The sequence below is a fragment of the Sebastes umbrosus genome, chromosome 9, assembly GCF_015220745.1.
Source record: "Sebastes umbrosus isolate fSebUmb1 chromosome 9, fSebUmb1.pri, whole genome shotgun sequence".
NCBI lineage: Eukaryota > Metazoa > Chordata > Actinopteri > Perciformes > Sebastidae > Sebastes > Sebastes umbrosus.
This window is the reverse complement of record NC_051277.1, coordinates 34,803,008-34,818,910: the sequence shown is the minus strand read 5'-3', so window position 1 is coordinate 34,818,910 and position 15,903 is coordinate 34,803,008. Positions and strand designations below refer to the sequence as shown.

General features: G+C 39.4%; 2 protein-coding genes across 4 annotated transcripts; both read right to left on the bottom strand.

The window, feature by feature from the left end:
- Positions 1–4,782: 4,782 nt before the first annotated feature.
- On the bottom strand, positions 4,783–11,313 carry LOC119494242 (short coiled-coil protein B-like). Of its 3 annotated transcripts, none has more exons than XM_037779976.1 (5): positions 10,606–11,313; positions 8,564–8,632; positions 8,370–8,450; positions 6,913–7,051; positions 4,783–5,139 (listed from the first exon to the last, which is right to left on the bottom strand). In XM_037779976.1, the coding sequence occupies exons 2-5, from the start codon at positions 8,577–8,579 to the stop codon at positions 5,079–5,081; spliced, it is 297 nt and encodes a 98-aa protein (XP_037635904.1). In that variant the 5' UTR covers positions 8,580–8,632; positions 10,606–11,313; the 3' UTR covers positions 4,783–5,078. The 3 variants fall into 3 exon arrangements, with proteins under 3 accessions (XP_037635904.1, XP_037635905.1, XP_037635907.1); XM_037779977.1 differs by having other exon boundaries at positions 4,783–4,977; positions 10,606–11,310; XM_037779979.1 differs by lacking the exon at positions 4,783–5,139 and having other exon boundaries at positions 5,749–7,051; positions 10,606–11,058.
- A 771-nt stretch (positions 11,314–12,084) lies between these two features.
- mgst2 (microsomal glutathione S-transferase 2) lies at positions 12,085–15,037 on the bottom strand. The gene is made up of 4 exons (XM_037779975.1): positions 14,883–15,037; positions 14,603–14,702; positions 12,618–12,770; positions 12,085–12,468 (listed from the first exon to the last, which is right to left on the bottom strand). The coding sequence occupies exons 1-4, from the start codon at positions 14,941–14,943 to the stop codon at positions 12,360–12,362; spliced, it is 423 nt and encodes a 140-aa protein (XP_037635903.1). The 5' UTR covers positions 14,944–15,037; the 3' UTR covers positions 12,085–12,359.
- Between the last annotated feature and the right edge of the window lie 866 nt (positions 15,038–15,903).

Genomic DNA, 15,903 nt, shown 5'->3' with positions numbered 1-15,903 from the left:
TTTCCATGTTACTAACAGATCTTGTTACTGCTATAGTACCCATATCCATGTTACTAACAGATCGTGTTACTACTATAGTACCCATATCCATGTTACTAACAGATCTTGTTACTGCTATAGTACCCATATCCATGTTACTAAGAGATCTTTTTAATGCTAGTGTTACTGCTATAGTACCCATATCCATGTTACTAACAGATCTTTTTAATGCTAGTGTTACTGCTATAGTACCCATATCCATGTTACTAACAGATCTTTTTAATGCTAGTGTTACTGCTATAGTACCCATATCCATGTTACTAACAGATCTTTTTAATGCTAGTGTTACTGCTATAGTAGCCATATCCATGTTACTAACAGATCTTGTTACTGCTATAGTACCCATATCCATGTTACTAATAGATCTTGTTACTGCTATAGTACCCATATCCATGTTACTAACATATCTTGTTACTGCTATAGTACCCATATCCATGTTACTAAGAGATCTTTTTAATGCTAGTGTTGCTGCTATAGTACCCATATCCATGTTACTAACATATTTTGTTACTGCTATAGTACCCATATCCATGTTACTAACAGATCTTTTTAATGCTAGTGTTACTGCTATAGTACCCATATTCATGTTACTAAGAGATCTTTTTAATGCTAGTGTTACTGCTATAGTACCCATATCCATGTTACTAACATATCTTGTTACTGCTATAGTACCCATATCCATGTTACTAAGAGATCTTTTTAATGCTAGTGTTACTGCTATAGTACCCATATCCATGTTACTAACAGATCTTTTTAATGCTAGTGTTACTGCTATAGTAGCCATATCCATGTTACTAACAGATCTTGTTACTGCTATAGTACCCATATCCATGTTACTAATAGATCTTGTTACTGCTATAGTACCCATATCCATGTTACTAACATATCTTGTTACTGCTATAGTACCCATATCCATGTTACTAAGAGATCTTTTTAATGCTAGTGTTGCTGCTATAGTACCCATATCCATGTTACTAACATATTTTGTTACTGCTATAGTACCCATATCCATGTTACTAACAGATCTTTTTAATGCTAGTGTTACTGCTATAGTACCCATATTCATGTTACTAAGAGATCTTTTTAATGCTAGTGTTACTGCTATAGTACCCATATCCATGTTACTAACATATCTTGTTACTGCTATAGTACCCATATCCATGTTACTAAGAGATCTTTTTAATGCTAGTGTTACTGCTATAGTACCCATATCCATGTTACTAACAGATTTTGTTACTGCTATAGTACCCATATCCATGTTACTAACAGATCTTTTTAATGCTAGTGTTACTGCTATAGTACCCATATCCATGTTACTAACAGATCTTTTTAATGCTGGTGTTACTGCTATAGTACCCATATCCATGTTACTAACAGATCTTGTTACTGCTATAGTACCCATATCCATGTTACTAATAGATCTTGTTACTGCTATAGTACCCATATCCATGTTACTAACAGATCTTGTTACTGCTATACTACCCATATTCATGTCATTAACAGATCTTGTTACTGCTATAGTACCCATTTCCATGTTACTAACAGATCTTGTTACTGCTATAGTACCCATATCCATGTTACTAACATATCTTGTTACTGCTATAGTACCCATATCCATGTTACTAACATATCTTGTTACTGCTATAGTACCCATATCCATGTTACTAAGAGATCTTTTTAATGCTAGTGTTACTGCTATAGTACCCATATCCATGTTACTAACAGATTTTGTTACTGCTATAGTACCCATATCCATGTTACTAACAGATTTTTTTAATGCTAGTGTTACTGCTATAGTACCCATATCCATGTTACTAACAGATCTTTTTAATGCTGGTGTTACTGCTATAGTACCCATATCCATGTTACTAACAGATCTTGTTACTGCTATAGTACCCATATCCATGTTACTAACAGATCTTGTTACTGCTATAGTACCCATATCCATGTTACTAACAGATCTTGTTACTGCTATACTACCCATATTCATGTCATTAACAGATCTTGTTACTGCTATAGTACCCATTTCCATGTTACTAACAGATCTTGTTACTGCTATAGTACCCATATCCATGTTACTAACATATCTTGTTACTGCTATAGTACCCATATCCATGTTACTAACACATCTTTTTAATGCTAGTTTTACTGCTATAGTACCCATATCCATGTTACTAACAGATCTTGTTACTGCTATAGTACCCATATCCATGTTACTAACAGATCGTGTTACTACTATAGTACCCATATCCATGTTACTAACAGATCTTGTTACTGCTATAGTACCCATATCCATGTTACTAAGAGATCTTTTTAATGCTAGTGTTACTGCTATAGTACCCATATCCATGTTACTAACATATCTTTTTAACGCTAGTGTTACTGCTATAGTACCCATATCCATGTTACTAACAGATCTTGTTACTGCTATAGTACCCATATCCATGCCACTAACAGATCTTGTTACTGCTATAGTACCCATATCCATGTCACTAACAGATGTTGTTACTGCTATAGTACCCATATTCATGTCATTAACAGATCTTGTTACTGCTATAGTACCCATTTCCATGTTACTAACAGATCTTGTTACTGCTATAGTACCCATATCCATGTCACTAACAGATCTTGTTACTGCTATAGTACCCATATCCATGTCACTAACAGATCTTGTTACTGCTATAGTACCCATATTCATGTCATTAACAGATCTTGTTACTGCTATAGTACCCATTTCCATGTTACTAACAGATCTTGTTACTGCTATAGTACCATATCCATGTTACTAACAGATCTTTTTAATGCTAGTGTTACTGCTATAGTACCCATATCCATGTTACTAACAGATCTTTTTAATGCTAGTGTTACTGCGATAGTACCCATATCCATGTTACTAACAGATCTTTTTAATGCTAGTGTTACTGCTATAGTACCCATATCCATGTTACTAACAGATCTTTTTAATGCTAGTGTTACTGCGATAGTACCCATATCCATGTTACTAACAGATATAACAGATATTTTTAATGCTAGTGTTACTGCTATGGTACCCATATCCATGTTACTAACATATCTTTTTAATGCTAGTGTTACTGCTATAGTAGCCATATCCACGTTACTAACAGATTTTGTTACTGCTATAGTACCCATATCCATGTTACTAACAGATCTTTTTAATGCTAGTGTTACTGCTATAGTACCCATATCCATGTTACTAAGAGATCTTTTTAATGCTAGTGTTACTGCTATAGTACCCATATCCATGTTACTAACATATCTTGTTACTGCTATAGTACCCATATCCATGTTACTAAGAGATCTTTTTAATGCTAGTGTTACTGCTATAGTACCCATATCCATGTTACTAACAGATTTTGTTACTGCTATAGTACCCATATCCATGTTACTAACAGATCTTTTTAATGCTAGTGTTACTGCTATAGTAGCCATATCCATGTTACTAACAGATCTTGTTACTGCTATAGTACCCATATCCATGTTACTAACAGATCTTGTTTCTGCTATAGTACCAATATCCATGTTACTAACAGATCGTGTTACTACTATAGTACCCATATCCATGTTACTAAGAGATCTTTTTAATGCTAGTGTTACTGCTATAGTACCCATATCCATGTTACTAACAGATCTTGTTACTGCTATAGTACCCATATCCATGTTACTAACAGATCTTTTTAATGCTATAGTACCCATATCCATGTTACTAACAGATCTTGTTACTGCTATAGTACCCATATGCACGTTACTAACAGATCTTTTTAATGCTAGTGTTACTGCTATAGTACCCATATCCACATTACTCACAGATCTTTTTAATGCTAGCGTTACTGCTATAGTACCCATATCCATGTTACTAACAGATTGTGTTACTACTATAGTACCCATATCCACGTTACTAACAGATCTTTTTAATGCTAGTGTTACTGCTATAGTACCCATATCCACATTACTAACAGATCTTTTTAATGCTAGCGTTACTGCTATAGTACCCATATCCATGTTACTAACAGATCTTTTTAATGCTAGTGTTACTGCTATAGTACCCATATCCACGTTACTAACAGATGTTTTTAATGCTAGTGTTACTGCTATAGTACCCATATCCATGTTACTAACAGATCTTGTTACTGCTATAGTACCCATATCCATGTTACTAACAGATCTTGTTACTGCTATAGTACCCATATCCATGTTACTAACAGATCTTTTTAATGCTAGTGTTACTGCTATAGTACCCATATCCATGTTACTAACAGATCTTTTTAATGCTAGTGTTACTGCTATAGTACCCATATCCACGTTATTAACAGATCTTTTTAATGCTAGTGTTACTGCTATAGTACCCATATCCACATTACTAACAGATCTTTTTAATGCTAGTGTTACTGCTATAGTACCCATATTCATGTTACTAACAGATCTTTTTAATGCTAGTGTTACTGCTATAGTACCCATATCCACGTTACTAACAGATCTTTTTAATGCTAGTGTTACTTGTGTGAGCAGAGCTCTGTACTTTTAAGTAGGGGTGTAACAATTCATCTACTACATCAATGGATCGATTTGTATTCCTACGATCCAACTACATCGATAGGTACTAGGCAAGTTGTCCTTCACGGGAGACGTATATCGATATAAAATCGATCTGAAACGCAAAAATGTATTGTATGAATACTAAGAATTTGCATCTTGTATTTAAGGACGACAAATGTTATATGAAAGTGTTTTTTAGCACTTTTATTAGTAAAGAAATGTTAACCGTTACTCCGGTTAACTCTCCAGACATGCGGCAGCTTGCCAGCTCTGCCCCCTGCAGCGCGGAGCTGCATGCCGATGAACGGTGCACTGGACTCCTCACTCTCTCAACCGGTAGCGGCATGAAGGGAGACGGGCACCGGTCTGCATGAGCTGCCGGTGCTGTGGTGAAGAGGAGACGGTCAGCAGAGTTTCAGGCGCTATCAGTCCACTTGAAGAGGGCGGCTTCACCCACAGGAGCTTTCCCTGTGCGCTGTCGTTTTTCATTCAGAGAAAAGGACTTTCCTTTCCCCGTCATGATATCTACGTGCAAACAGCATCATTCTCACGTATCCAGCCGGAGAGCAGACGGTCCGCGAGGCGAATTATCACGACGGGAGTAAAGTAAATAAACAAAAGAGAAATTCAGCTAACGTTATTGTAACGTAGTTTTAACATGTTGTTCCAGATGTTTTCATGTATGAAAAGAGCCCAAATGAACCCTGTAGGTGGACTACTTGATTACTATCAGCAGATTAGTTAAACAGCGTTTTTAGGAATGATTCTGTCCCAAGCTGTTTGATCACTATCAGCTGTTTGATCACTATCAGCGGTTGATCTCTGTATTATTGATCTACCGTTTATATTGAAAATGAGGAGAGAAGCAGCAGGTTAAACCACTGTTCATTTAACTTGAATAGAAGTTGGTTTATTATATGTAGTGTTAAATATTGCACTGCCTTGTATCTTGAGAACTGAATCAGCAGGTCCTGCAGTTGCACTTTTTATTATTTTCTAATAAAAGCTGTATGTATTTGCCATTAATCGTTGTTTACTTGTTTATAACCATAATTAATTTATCCCTGATTCCCTCACAAGAAAAACTTTGAGGAATCCTGACCTGCTCTGTCCAGTATCACATATTTATTTCACAGTCACACTGATTGAATCTTCGGCAAAAAAAGTTACTGAATCCATTTCAAATCATTGAATCGTATCATACCGCTCTAGATGAGACAAATATCGTCCTTGAATCATATCTGAACCAAGGAAATTGTCTTGTATCGTTGTAAAAATGTATCGTAACAGCCCTACTTTTAACCCATACTGCCCGTAGCTGGTGTGGGACATAGACACAGTTCATCTCTCGCTACCTGTGGAGCTGACTTTGTGTAGTCTGGGTTAGCATTATTACTACTTTTATCACTGGAATATGTGTCATGTCGACAGATGGCTATCAGAGTGTGGCATGTGGTACAAAAGAATTTGGAAATGCAATAACAAATGCAGCATATAAATGTACCTCTAAACAGTCATTTTGATGGTTTCTAGTTTCTAAACCCTTAAAATGTCCATGTATAAGCGATCATGATGTGATGTTTTCCACCCCTGCTGCGCATGCATCCTCCATTGTTTGATTCATTTTTGATCCTTTGTTTAAGTCAGTTCCTCATTATTGTTCTATGAATGTTTACATGTAATCGGTTCTGACTACTGAGTCAATTCTGACTTCATTTACAGCACAAAATAATCCCCATACAAATTAAATATGCACTTAATGTAAGTACCATTCCAGTTTTCAGTCAACCACAGTTTACACATGTAGCTGTGTTAAAACTACTGTCTGCTGGACCGTCAGGGAGCACCTGTTAAGAGCTAGGTCTGCTGTTCTCAGTACTCTGCTTCCTGGGATGAGAGATGAAGTTAGATGTGGGTCTGAGCTGCATCTGACTAAAGTCTAAAACAGGCTTCTGAACAAACACATATTTGTATCCAGATGTGATGAGGTGATTTCAGGGTTACCACAGCTCACACGATGCGGTGCATGTCTGCTGATTAGTGGATCTTAACAGAAGTGGGGGGTCTTTGTATTGGGGCTAATTTTCCAGTACTGAAACCTGTACATTGTGATTTGATAAATGCAACGCTGCCTCCTAGTGCACATGTTAAGGTAATGTAATACCCATCTCTGCAGACTCAGACACACGTTCTAGGCGTATGCAATATTTACGGGTCCATGATGTTGGTCATTGGAGTCCAGTCATCCAGGACGGTGTTGGCTCAGGTTATAGAATGTGTGTGAGGCTCCAGGTAAAGGCTCTCACAGGGTCTCCTTACTTTCGTTTGCTCTTGGTGTCGGTGGTCTGGAAGACACTGGAGGCAGACATGAGGTTCTCTATATACTGACCCAGAACCTGGTTCTCGGACTTCAGCTTCAGGTTCTCCTCTTTGACAGCATCCACTCTGGCAGACAGGTCTGAACACACACACACAGTCATCAGCAACATTATACAGGTGTATGGAGGCTGGATGGGTATTTTTGTTTGATCATGTGCTCTAAAGAGTCAATAGAACACAAATCCTAAAAAGAAACAGCCAGACTTTTGACCTGAAGTTGATGGGTTTGATTTTCACCAGTATCTGCCATCTTTACCATCAATTATTCCTCCTCACAACAAGTTATTTTGCCCATCACCTTACAGTCAGCCCAGTGTCTTTAGTTTTATTCCCAACATGTAGAGAAATCCATTGTTACGTGGTGTCAGTATTTCTATAATGTCTTATAAGTGAAAAGTGTTGCAATATATTGTAAAAGAAAGCTAAGCGAGGAATGGGAGCATTTGGAAGAGCAGTCTAACATTACTGTAAAACAACCAGAGTTTGATGATGGATAACCTTCATATGTTCCTGAAGTACACACTGGTCTGTCTGGTTTTGATTGCAAAGGGCAGAAATAAACATTGTTGGGCAGGTAAGTCATTTGAGATCTTTTGGAAATACGACTTACTGTACATTCACTGCATTGTATGTTTATACATCCAACAGAAATACCACGCCACCATCCCCGTTTGCTTGAAATATTTGCATTAGTTGTTATCAGTGCTAGTTTACATGGACCAACACACCTGACCTGTCAAACTACTTTCTTCTGTTTCCTGTTGGAGACAAAGAAACAAAGGCTTCTGGTTCCCTCTGACACAGGCTGGTATTTATTAAACTGCCTAAAATGTATGAAACACCTCAATTAAAAAATGGATATTGTTTTAGGCCTTTAGATCAGTCTCAATATTAATGATTGCACAAAGAAGGATTCACAAATGTATTTTGTGATTTATATATAAATGACTCTCCACAAAAATAGTTATCATTGTATATAAATGTAAAAAAAATCCACATATAAAAAAATAAGATTCACAAATATATTTCTGATGCACACACAAATATTTCTTGTTTTAAATAAATGTCATTGAAATCTACAAATACATGTATTTAAAAGAATTTGCAATTTTCATCAAAAATTATATTATTTATATACAAACTGTTGAACCTGCATTTACAAACTGCTGACATGTGTGAACTTCAACAGGGAATTATCTGTAGCCAATCAGACGTCTCACACCTTTTCAGCCAATCACATGAGCGTGTCCCCACGGGGATATGATTTATGATTTAAAGATGAAAAATCTGGTCACGTTGCTGCTTGTATGTGGTGGATGGACGGTTTGACTGTCTGGCTTTGTAGATTAACAACTAAAAAGTGTGTGTGTGTGTGTGTGTGTGTGTGTGTGTTTTACCCTCTAAAGTGTGTTGAAGCTCCAACACCTGGTTGATGAGCCTCGTCTTCTCCTCCAGCTCAGCCTGGTTCTCCATGTCACCTGCAGCCATGTAGAGGGAGTCAAACACCACGACGGACTGACGGACTGACTGACTGACATGTGGACTGAGCACAGATTGTGTGTGCTTGTGTGTGTGGGGGGGGTCGTCTCACCATCGTCTGAGCTCATGGTGAAGTACTCGTCTTCCTTTTTGGAATGCAGGGCTGCGACTCTAACGGACACTGCAAGATTTAGGAATATTATTTGATCAGTTTAGTGTAGACGTTTACAATACAAGAGAGACCAGAGGCCTGTACTACGAAGAGAGTTATCTGGCTTCACTCAGCCTAACAAACAAGATCTCGCTAAACGGTCCTACGCAGCTGGTTATCATCTCAGTAAATCAACCCAGGGTTTCTCAATCTGGCTATGAGCGCGTTCACAAGAACGGGGCGGTGTTTGCAGCATCTGACCAATCACAGACATGGACAAGTCTACTGACTGCAGACAGACAAGCAGAGCAGCACATTTTATAAAGGAAGAGTAAACTATATTAGACAAATATGAAGAAGTTAAACACTTAATCCAGACTAAATGCAGGAAGGACAGCTGGCAAAAGAAAAAACTCCCGATGTGTGAATGTGTAAATTAACAGACTTAATAAGGTAACAGAATACTCAAAAGTCAGATACAGTCGTCTAGATGGGGCAGTGATATAAAAATAGCTTTCAGAAGTGTAATGGTTGAATAGATTACACTTCATTATGCCCTTTAGTGAAGATGTGGCGTGTGTGACTATTTCAGCCTTCTTTCAGCTGCGTCCTCGTCTCCGGCGGTGTGAAACGGACTTGAGAGCAAGTAAAAAAATTAAAATAAAAAGATAATTCAAAGCGGTAAACACCCACAGCATAAATCCAGCTGTTCTTCCTGCATCAGTTTAAACTGTGTTGTTTTTAGTCTGATTATGACTGTAACTTCTTCGTATTTGTGTAATATTATCATACGATCTGTGCACAGAGCTCTGATTGGTCAGTAGGAGGTGCTTTTATAGGAGTTGATCTCTTATCTGGAACATGACATGCTCAGGAGCAGGTTAGCTGTTCAGCATCAGTTACCATGGTGATCTACCCCAGTAAGAAGTGATCCACATTCGTAGGACGGAAAACCTTGAAGGGTTAATTAACCCTTACTTCGGTAACTCTAAATCCTGCTTCATAGCACAGGCCCCAAGAGCCACTACGTTGATGACATAACTCAATGAAATGCTCGTATTTGCAAGTGTCTAAACCAAAACTTGCAAACATTTTTCCCTAAATAAATATCGAGTAACGTTACTGTCGGATACACTAATTTGTAAGGTAGAATTTAATATCTACAAATAACATTTAAAAATGAATACAACATAAAAAAATTAAAAAAATTTAAAAAATGAATTAAAAATGAAGAAACTTTAAATAAAGAAGCAAATTAAAACAGGAATATTTATGTCACATTTCATCAATTAATGGCTGCATTTATTTTGTAGTATTACTTTTGCTACATTTAATGACACATTTATTTATTCATTCATTTATTTTTGATTTTGGTAGCTTCCGTCCTCCATAAGAAAACAGCATCATAGAGGCTCAGAAAACAGCGTTAGATATGAATGGGTTGGGGTTGTAATGGCATGATGAATGTGTTGGGGTTTTATCTTGTATGTTTTCTTTTCTTTTATTGATATGGACCTCCCGTGGGTCCCAAATAAAGTTTACATTTAATGTAATAAACGTTGACAAAGTGGTACGCCCAATCTGTCTCCATAGCCTGTATATGGTCCTCATAAGAGACAAAACAAAGACAAGAATTTGGTTTCAACATTGTTCCACATTACCATCTAAACATGCTTCTAGCTGAGTAAACGGAACTTCCAGACTTGATGAAAACATGGTGAAGTAAAGCACACCTGAGCCCTACAGCCCTATCACCATCACTGTCACTGTCACATCCTGTTCTAGCTGCGAGTCTGAACCACCGTTAGCTTGTTAGCCTGTTAGCTAGCCATATTCAAACGGGTGACAGAAGAGGCAGCAGGCGGACAACACAAACCCACCCTGAGCCAGGCCTGCTGCTAACTAGCGATTAGCATGCTAACTTCCTCTAGCTAGATGCTGTGTGCTTCAGCTGCCACACACAGTACAGTGAATAAACCCTCATGTGAACAGGGGACACGTACCTTACGATGTGAAAAAACAACTGCTGCGTTTTAATTCAGAATTTCGACAAAAATGCAAGGGTTTGTGTAAATCCCCACAGCTTGTGATGAGTATGTCCAGATCTCCAGCATCAGGCCGGTACAGCACACAGCCGCCAGGGGGCGATGTCACACCACCAGGACAATGCTCTCACCCTTTCAATGCCTGTAGAAGAAGGACTTCAGTTGTACAGGTGGCTTTTTTAACCTTCTAATGTCAGTACAGGTAACACATCATCTTAATTCTCGCAGACACCACACATTATGACTGACATAGTGATGTGTAGCGTCCCAAGAAGTAGATTACATGGGGAAGGACAGGTAGAAGTCTGATAGAGGCCAACATGTTTAGGGACAAGTCAAGGATGGGTGGATGGATGGATGGTGGATGGATGGATGGATGGATGCTGGATGCTGGATGGTGGATGGATGGTGGATGGATGGATGGATGGATGGGTGGTGGAAGAAATCTCAGCGGCGGCTGCACTTCATCAGGCTGCTGAAGAAGGCTGGACTCAGACGTCAGCCCCTCACCCTGGCCTACCAAGGGTTTGTGGAAAGCATCCTCACCAGCAGCATCGCGGTGTGGTTTGGGAATGCTACCCAGGCTGAGAGGAAATCGCTGCAGCGAGTCATAAAAACTGGAGAAAAAATCATTGGCTCTAACCTCCCCTCCATTGACATGATATACACCCAGCGCTGCAGGAGGAGGGCACAGAGCATCCTGAGGGACACACACCAACCAGCTCACTCTCTGTTCAGGTGGAGGGAATCAGGACACAACCTGAGGCACCACAGGCCAGAGAGCATCTCCACTCACAGAGCACCACTGCTTTCACAACAGCTTCTTCCCAGCTACAATAAGACTGGTGGCAAAGGACGTTAAAGAGGGACACAAATAGCCCACACCTCACCTCACCTCCATACCATTACTGACACACAGTACACCTGAACTGAATGGACTGTAATGCTGTGCAATATGCTGCCTTCCACTGTGGAATTGTCTGAAATATATTAATTCTTTTTTTTTTTAAATATATTTTTGAGAGTTACAAGTTCTTTTAACATGGTCATGGAGCATATATACTATATATTTGTATTCTGGGGGTATCGTTCCTATGCAGAGGGTAGTTTAGTTTATTTATTGACTACACTGAGGGTGTTTTATATATATATTTATTATATATTTTAATAATTTATTTATTTATTGTGTTGAGTTGAATGTGCTACTTATTTTGTACTGTAATTACCTTGTGCCTTTTCTACCTTTTTTCTTTTCTTAAAGCTGACTCGGTGTAAAGGTGCAAATGGCAAATAAAACTCTTGAATCTAGAATCTTGAATTTAAGACACCCTTGTATCCCTGAAGGTCATGAACTAAATAAAAACAAAAAGTTTATTCACTTTGATAAATCAACCTTGATATTTTTTTTTTGGGGGGGGGTTATAAAATGTCACTGTGCAGGGGAGTAATATTCTTTATTACACGGCTGTGTTGAATACACGATTCTGATTGGATAATCACGGCGTTCGGCGATAATCACAGCTAGCGGGTCATTGTTGTGAAAGAATCCCCTTCAGGGCCCTGTCCGGGTTTCTTTCACAACAATGACCCGCTGTACATTATCCCTTACTTAACAAATGAGTACAACAATCCTATTATTTTTGAAATGGACCTAATTTCATAGACCTACTATTTTACTGGTTGTTCTGCATAAGAAGGTGGAGGTGAAATCTTCAGAGGTGGATGTGAAAGTACTTGTGTAGTATTCCTCGCAGTATTCCAATCAAACCCAGTAGAGACAGAGTGGCAAAGACAGCCAAAGTCAGGTAAAACCCAGGTAACCTGCAAACAAACAAACAAAGCACTCAGTCAGCATCCTCACATTGAGGAAAGTCACTCATCAAATACTTTAATAATGTCATGTCGTATATTATACTGGAAACACACATTTAAATGTTTAGTAGGAACTGCGCATCAGTTACATAAATTACCTTTTCTTGGTGGACTTGACGTATCCATTGACGTATTTTTGTCTGGCGATTATGTACACCAATCCTCCTGCAGCTGCTGTCTCCTCACTGAAGAATATCCCACAGGTCCACAGAGTCACCAGGAACAACGGGTAGAACTCCACACAGTTCTGACTGCCAACACACACCACAGCACACAGCCAACTGTAATGCCCCAATGTCTTTGATTGTCTTTGACTAGGAGAAACACTTGATGTGGCATATTATAATTTTGGATAGCTGATATTTAGAGCTGCCATTCAGTATCTTCATTCTATATTCACGGTGTTTCCCTCAATTGTGTTCTTGTCCAGGTGCAAAAGCCTGTGAGACAGCTCTTAGGCTACCATGAGACCATTCAGACTGACTGTAGACCTGTGTAGGAACTTCACTCTCTGCTCAGGTAAACATTACTCCTCTATATCTTTACATAGACAATGGTTGATGATGATATATTAATGCTGTGAATATGTGTATAGAGAGTCTTTAAAGAACAAGGTATGGAAGCTTTACACTGATCAGCCATAACATTCAGACCACTGACAGGTGAAGTGAATAACATGGATTATCTTGTTACCATGGCACCTGGCAGTGGGGGGGAAGTATTAGACAGCAAGTGAACATTTTGAACTTTGAACTTTGTGTTGGAAGCAGAAAAAATGGACCAGCGTAAGGATGTGAGCGACTTTAACGAGGGCCAGATAGTGCCGGCTAGACGACTGGGTCAGAGCATCTCCAGAACTGCAGCTCTTTTGGGATATTCCCGGTCTGCAGTGGTCAGGATCTACCAAAAGTGGTCCAAGGAAGGAGAACCGGTAAACCGGCGACAGGGTCAGACCCGAGGCTCATTGATGCACGTGGGGAGTTAAGGCTGGTCCGTGTTGTCCGGTCCAAAAGAAGAGCTACTGGAGCTCAAACTGCTGAAAGAGTTAATGCTGGTTCTGATAGAAAGGTGTCAGAACACACAGTGAGGAGCAGTTTGTTGCGTATGGGGCTGCGTAGCCGCAGACCGGTCAGGGTGCCCATGCTGACCCTAGTCCACAGCTAAAAGCGCCTACAATGGGCACGTGAGCATCAGAACTGGACTACGGAGCAATGGATAAGGTGGCTGATGAATCACGTTTTCTTATACATCATGTGGATGGCAACGAGTTGGAGGTGTTGACTCGGCCTCAAAATTCTCCAGATCTCAATCCAATGGAACATCTCAGGGATGTGCTGACAAACAAGTCCGATCCACGGAGGCCCCACCTCGCAACTTCCAGGACTAAAAGGATCTGCTTCTGACGGCTTGGTGCCAGATACCACAGCAGACCTTCAGAGATCTAGTGGAGGCCAGGCCTCCACGGGTCAGGAGGACCTACTGAATATTAGGCAGGTGGTCATCATGTTATGGCTGATCAGTGTATATTATCTGTGTATCGGTGTTGTGATTGGTAGATTATCTTTTACAATCTGAAACACAGGAATGTAAGAAACTGTAAGATACTGTAATGTTAGATATGAGTAGTGGAGCCAGAAATGTGAAGTATTGCACAAACTGAAATTTAAACCAGATGATGGCGCTAGAAGACAAGATAATGAATGTCTGTACTACATTTCATAATAATCCATCCAATAGTTGCCCAGTGAATGTTTTGTTTTAATGTCAACCTGTTGGTGGCACTAGAGGAAATGTCAGGGGATCACCAGCGTCAGTAAAATCCATCCTCTGGGGACCATGAATGTCTGTACAACATTTCATGGTGAGAGTTGATGACATATTGTTTGAAGGACCAAAGCGGTATCCTTGTGCCAATATGTTTTGCAGTTTAAAAGGGTTAATGTAAAAGCACAATTGAGCATAATTATTTATCAAATAGATTGTGGAGTATGTGACGACCTACCACTGGCATACCTTTTGAATTTGAATTTGGGGGTTATATAATTATATATTAGTTTATGAAAAGATGTCTTAGTCGTCTTACTGTGCCCGAAAAGTCCTCTCAAACTCTGGAGGTCCAGTGACCGAGGGTGGCAGGACCTTATGGGCCATCCGGGACCAACCAACCCGCCGGGCCAGGTAGCCTGGAAGGAGACAGTGATGGTGGGTTTGAGTCTACTGTCACTACAGTACAGTTCAGTAAACTTTGACCCAAAACCACTCCCACAGTGATATGGGAGTGTGAGAAAAGTACTTGGTGCATATCCACTACTCCCTCTGATGAACAAGACTGTTTAAGTAGGTATGCTGAATGTTTAGCTCACCCATGTGCAGGGCAGACAGAAGAGATACTGCAGCCAACAGAAAAGGGGAGTCGGTTCCCATCGCTCTGCTGAAAATGTAGCTCTTCACACAGTTCGCCTCATGTACAAAGTCAACTTTACATAACAAGCAGAAGGTACTTCCTGGGATAAAGCAACTTTAGCACAGCCCACAACAAGTTCTGTCACGCTGTGTTGTTAAAGCCCTGCCCTGCTGCTGAATAGATGAGGGAAGGGAAAGCTGAGCTAAAATATCCATACGGATATCTGCACCTGCTTGGTTCATTGCACAAAGGCTGCTTCTGTTGCTCTCCTTCAACTACAAACGCACCATAACTACCAGTAGGTAGTTATCAACCTTCTTACTGCACATCCACCTCCTGCATTGTTACTGAATCTTCAAGAGATATTGTAAAATTACAAGTGCACACATGCGCGTTGTGCGCACCATGAAAAAAATCAACTCTAGGTGTTATCAACATAATAACCTAGTCCAGCTGGTGTGTTTTATCTGATGAATTTCAGTCTCTTTGACATGTGCTAGATCCATACAAGGAGTAGGTTTGGTTTCAGATGTGGGGGGGGAACAATGCAGTAAAAACAAACAAACAACAACAACACATTTGAATCAATCGAGCAAATAACTTAAAACATTGGCGCTAAAATTAGTTACTGTGTCTTCCATAATAATGGTAGTTATAAGAAAAATGAAATGGTATGTAGACCTCTGCATTGTATCCCTACCTAAAATCATTTTTAGTTTCCTTTATAGATACCTTACACTTTATAACAGATACATGTACTGTATTTGCACATTTACTACAAAGAGAACTGGGCTTTACTATCTTATTTTTAACTGATGTTCAGTTAGCATCTTTCTAGGAGAATATTAACAGTATATTAAAATATAAATTGAACATTTTTTTTTGTGATTTGTGACACCTGCATACAGCCCCAACAACCTCCAGCAACATAGTGCAGCCTCTATGTAGCCTGAGAAGCACCATGCTCCTGCTAAACTCTC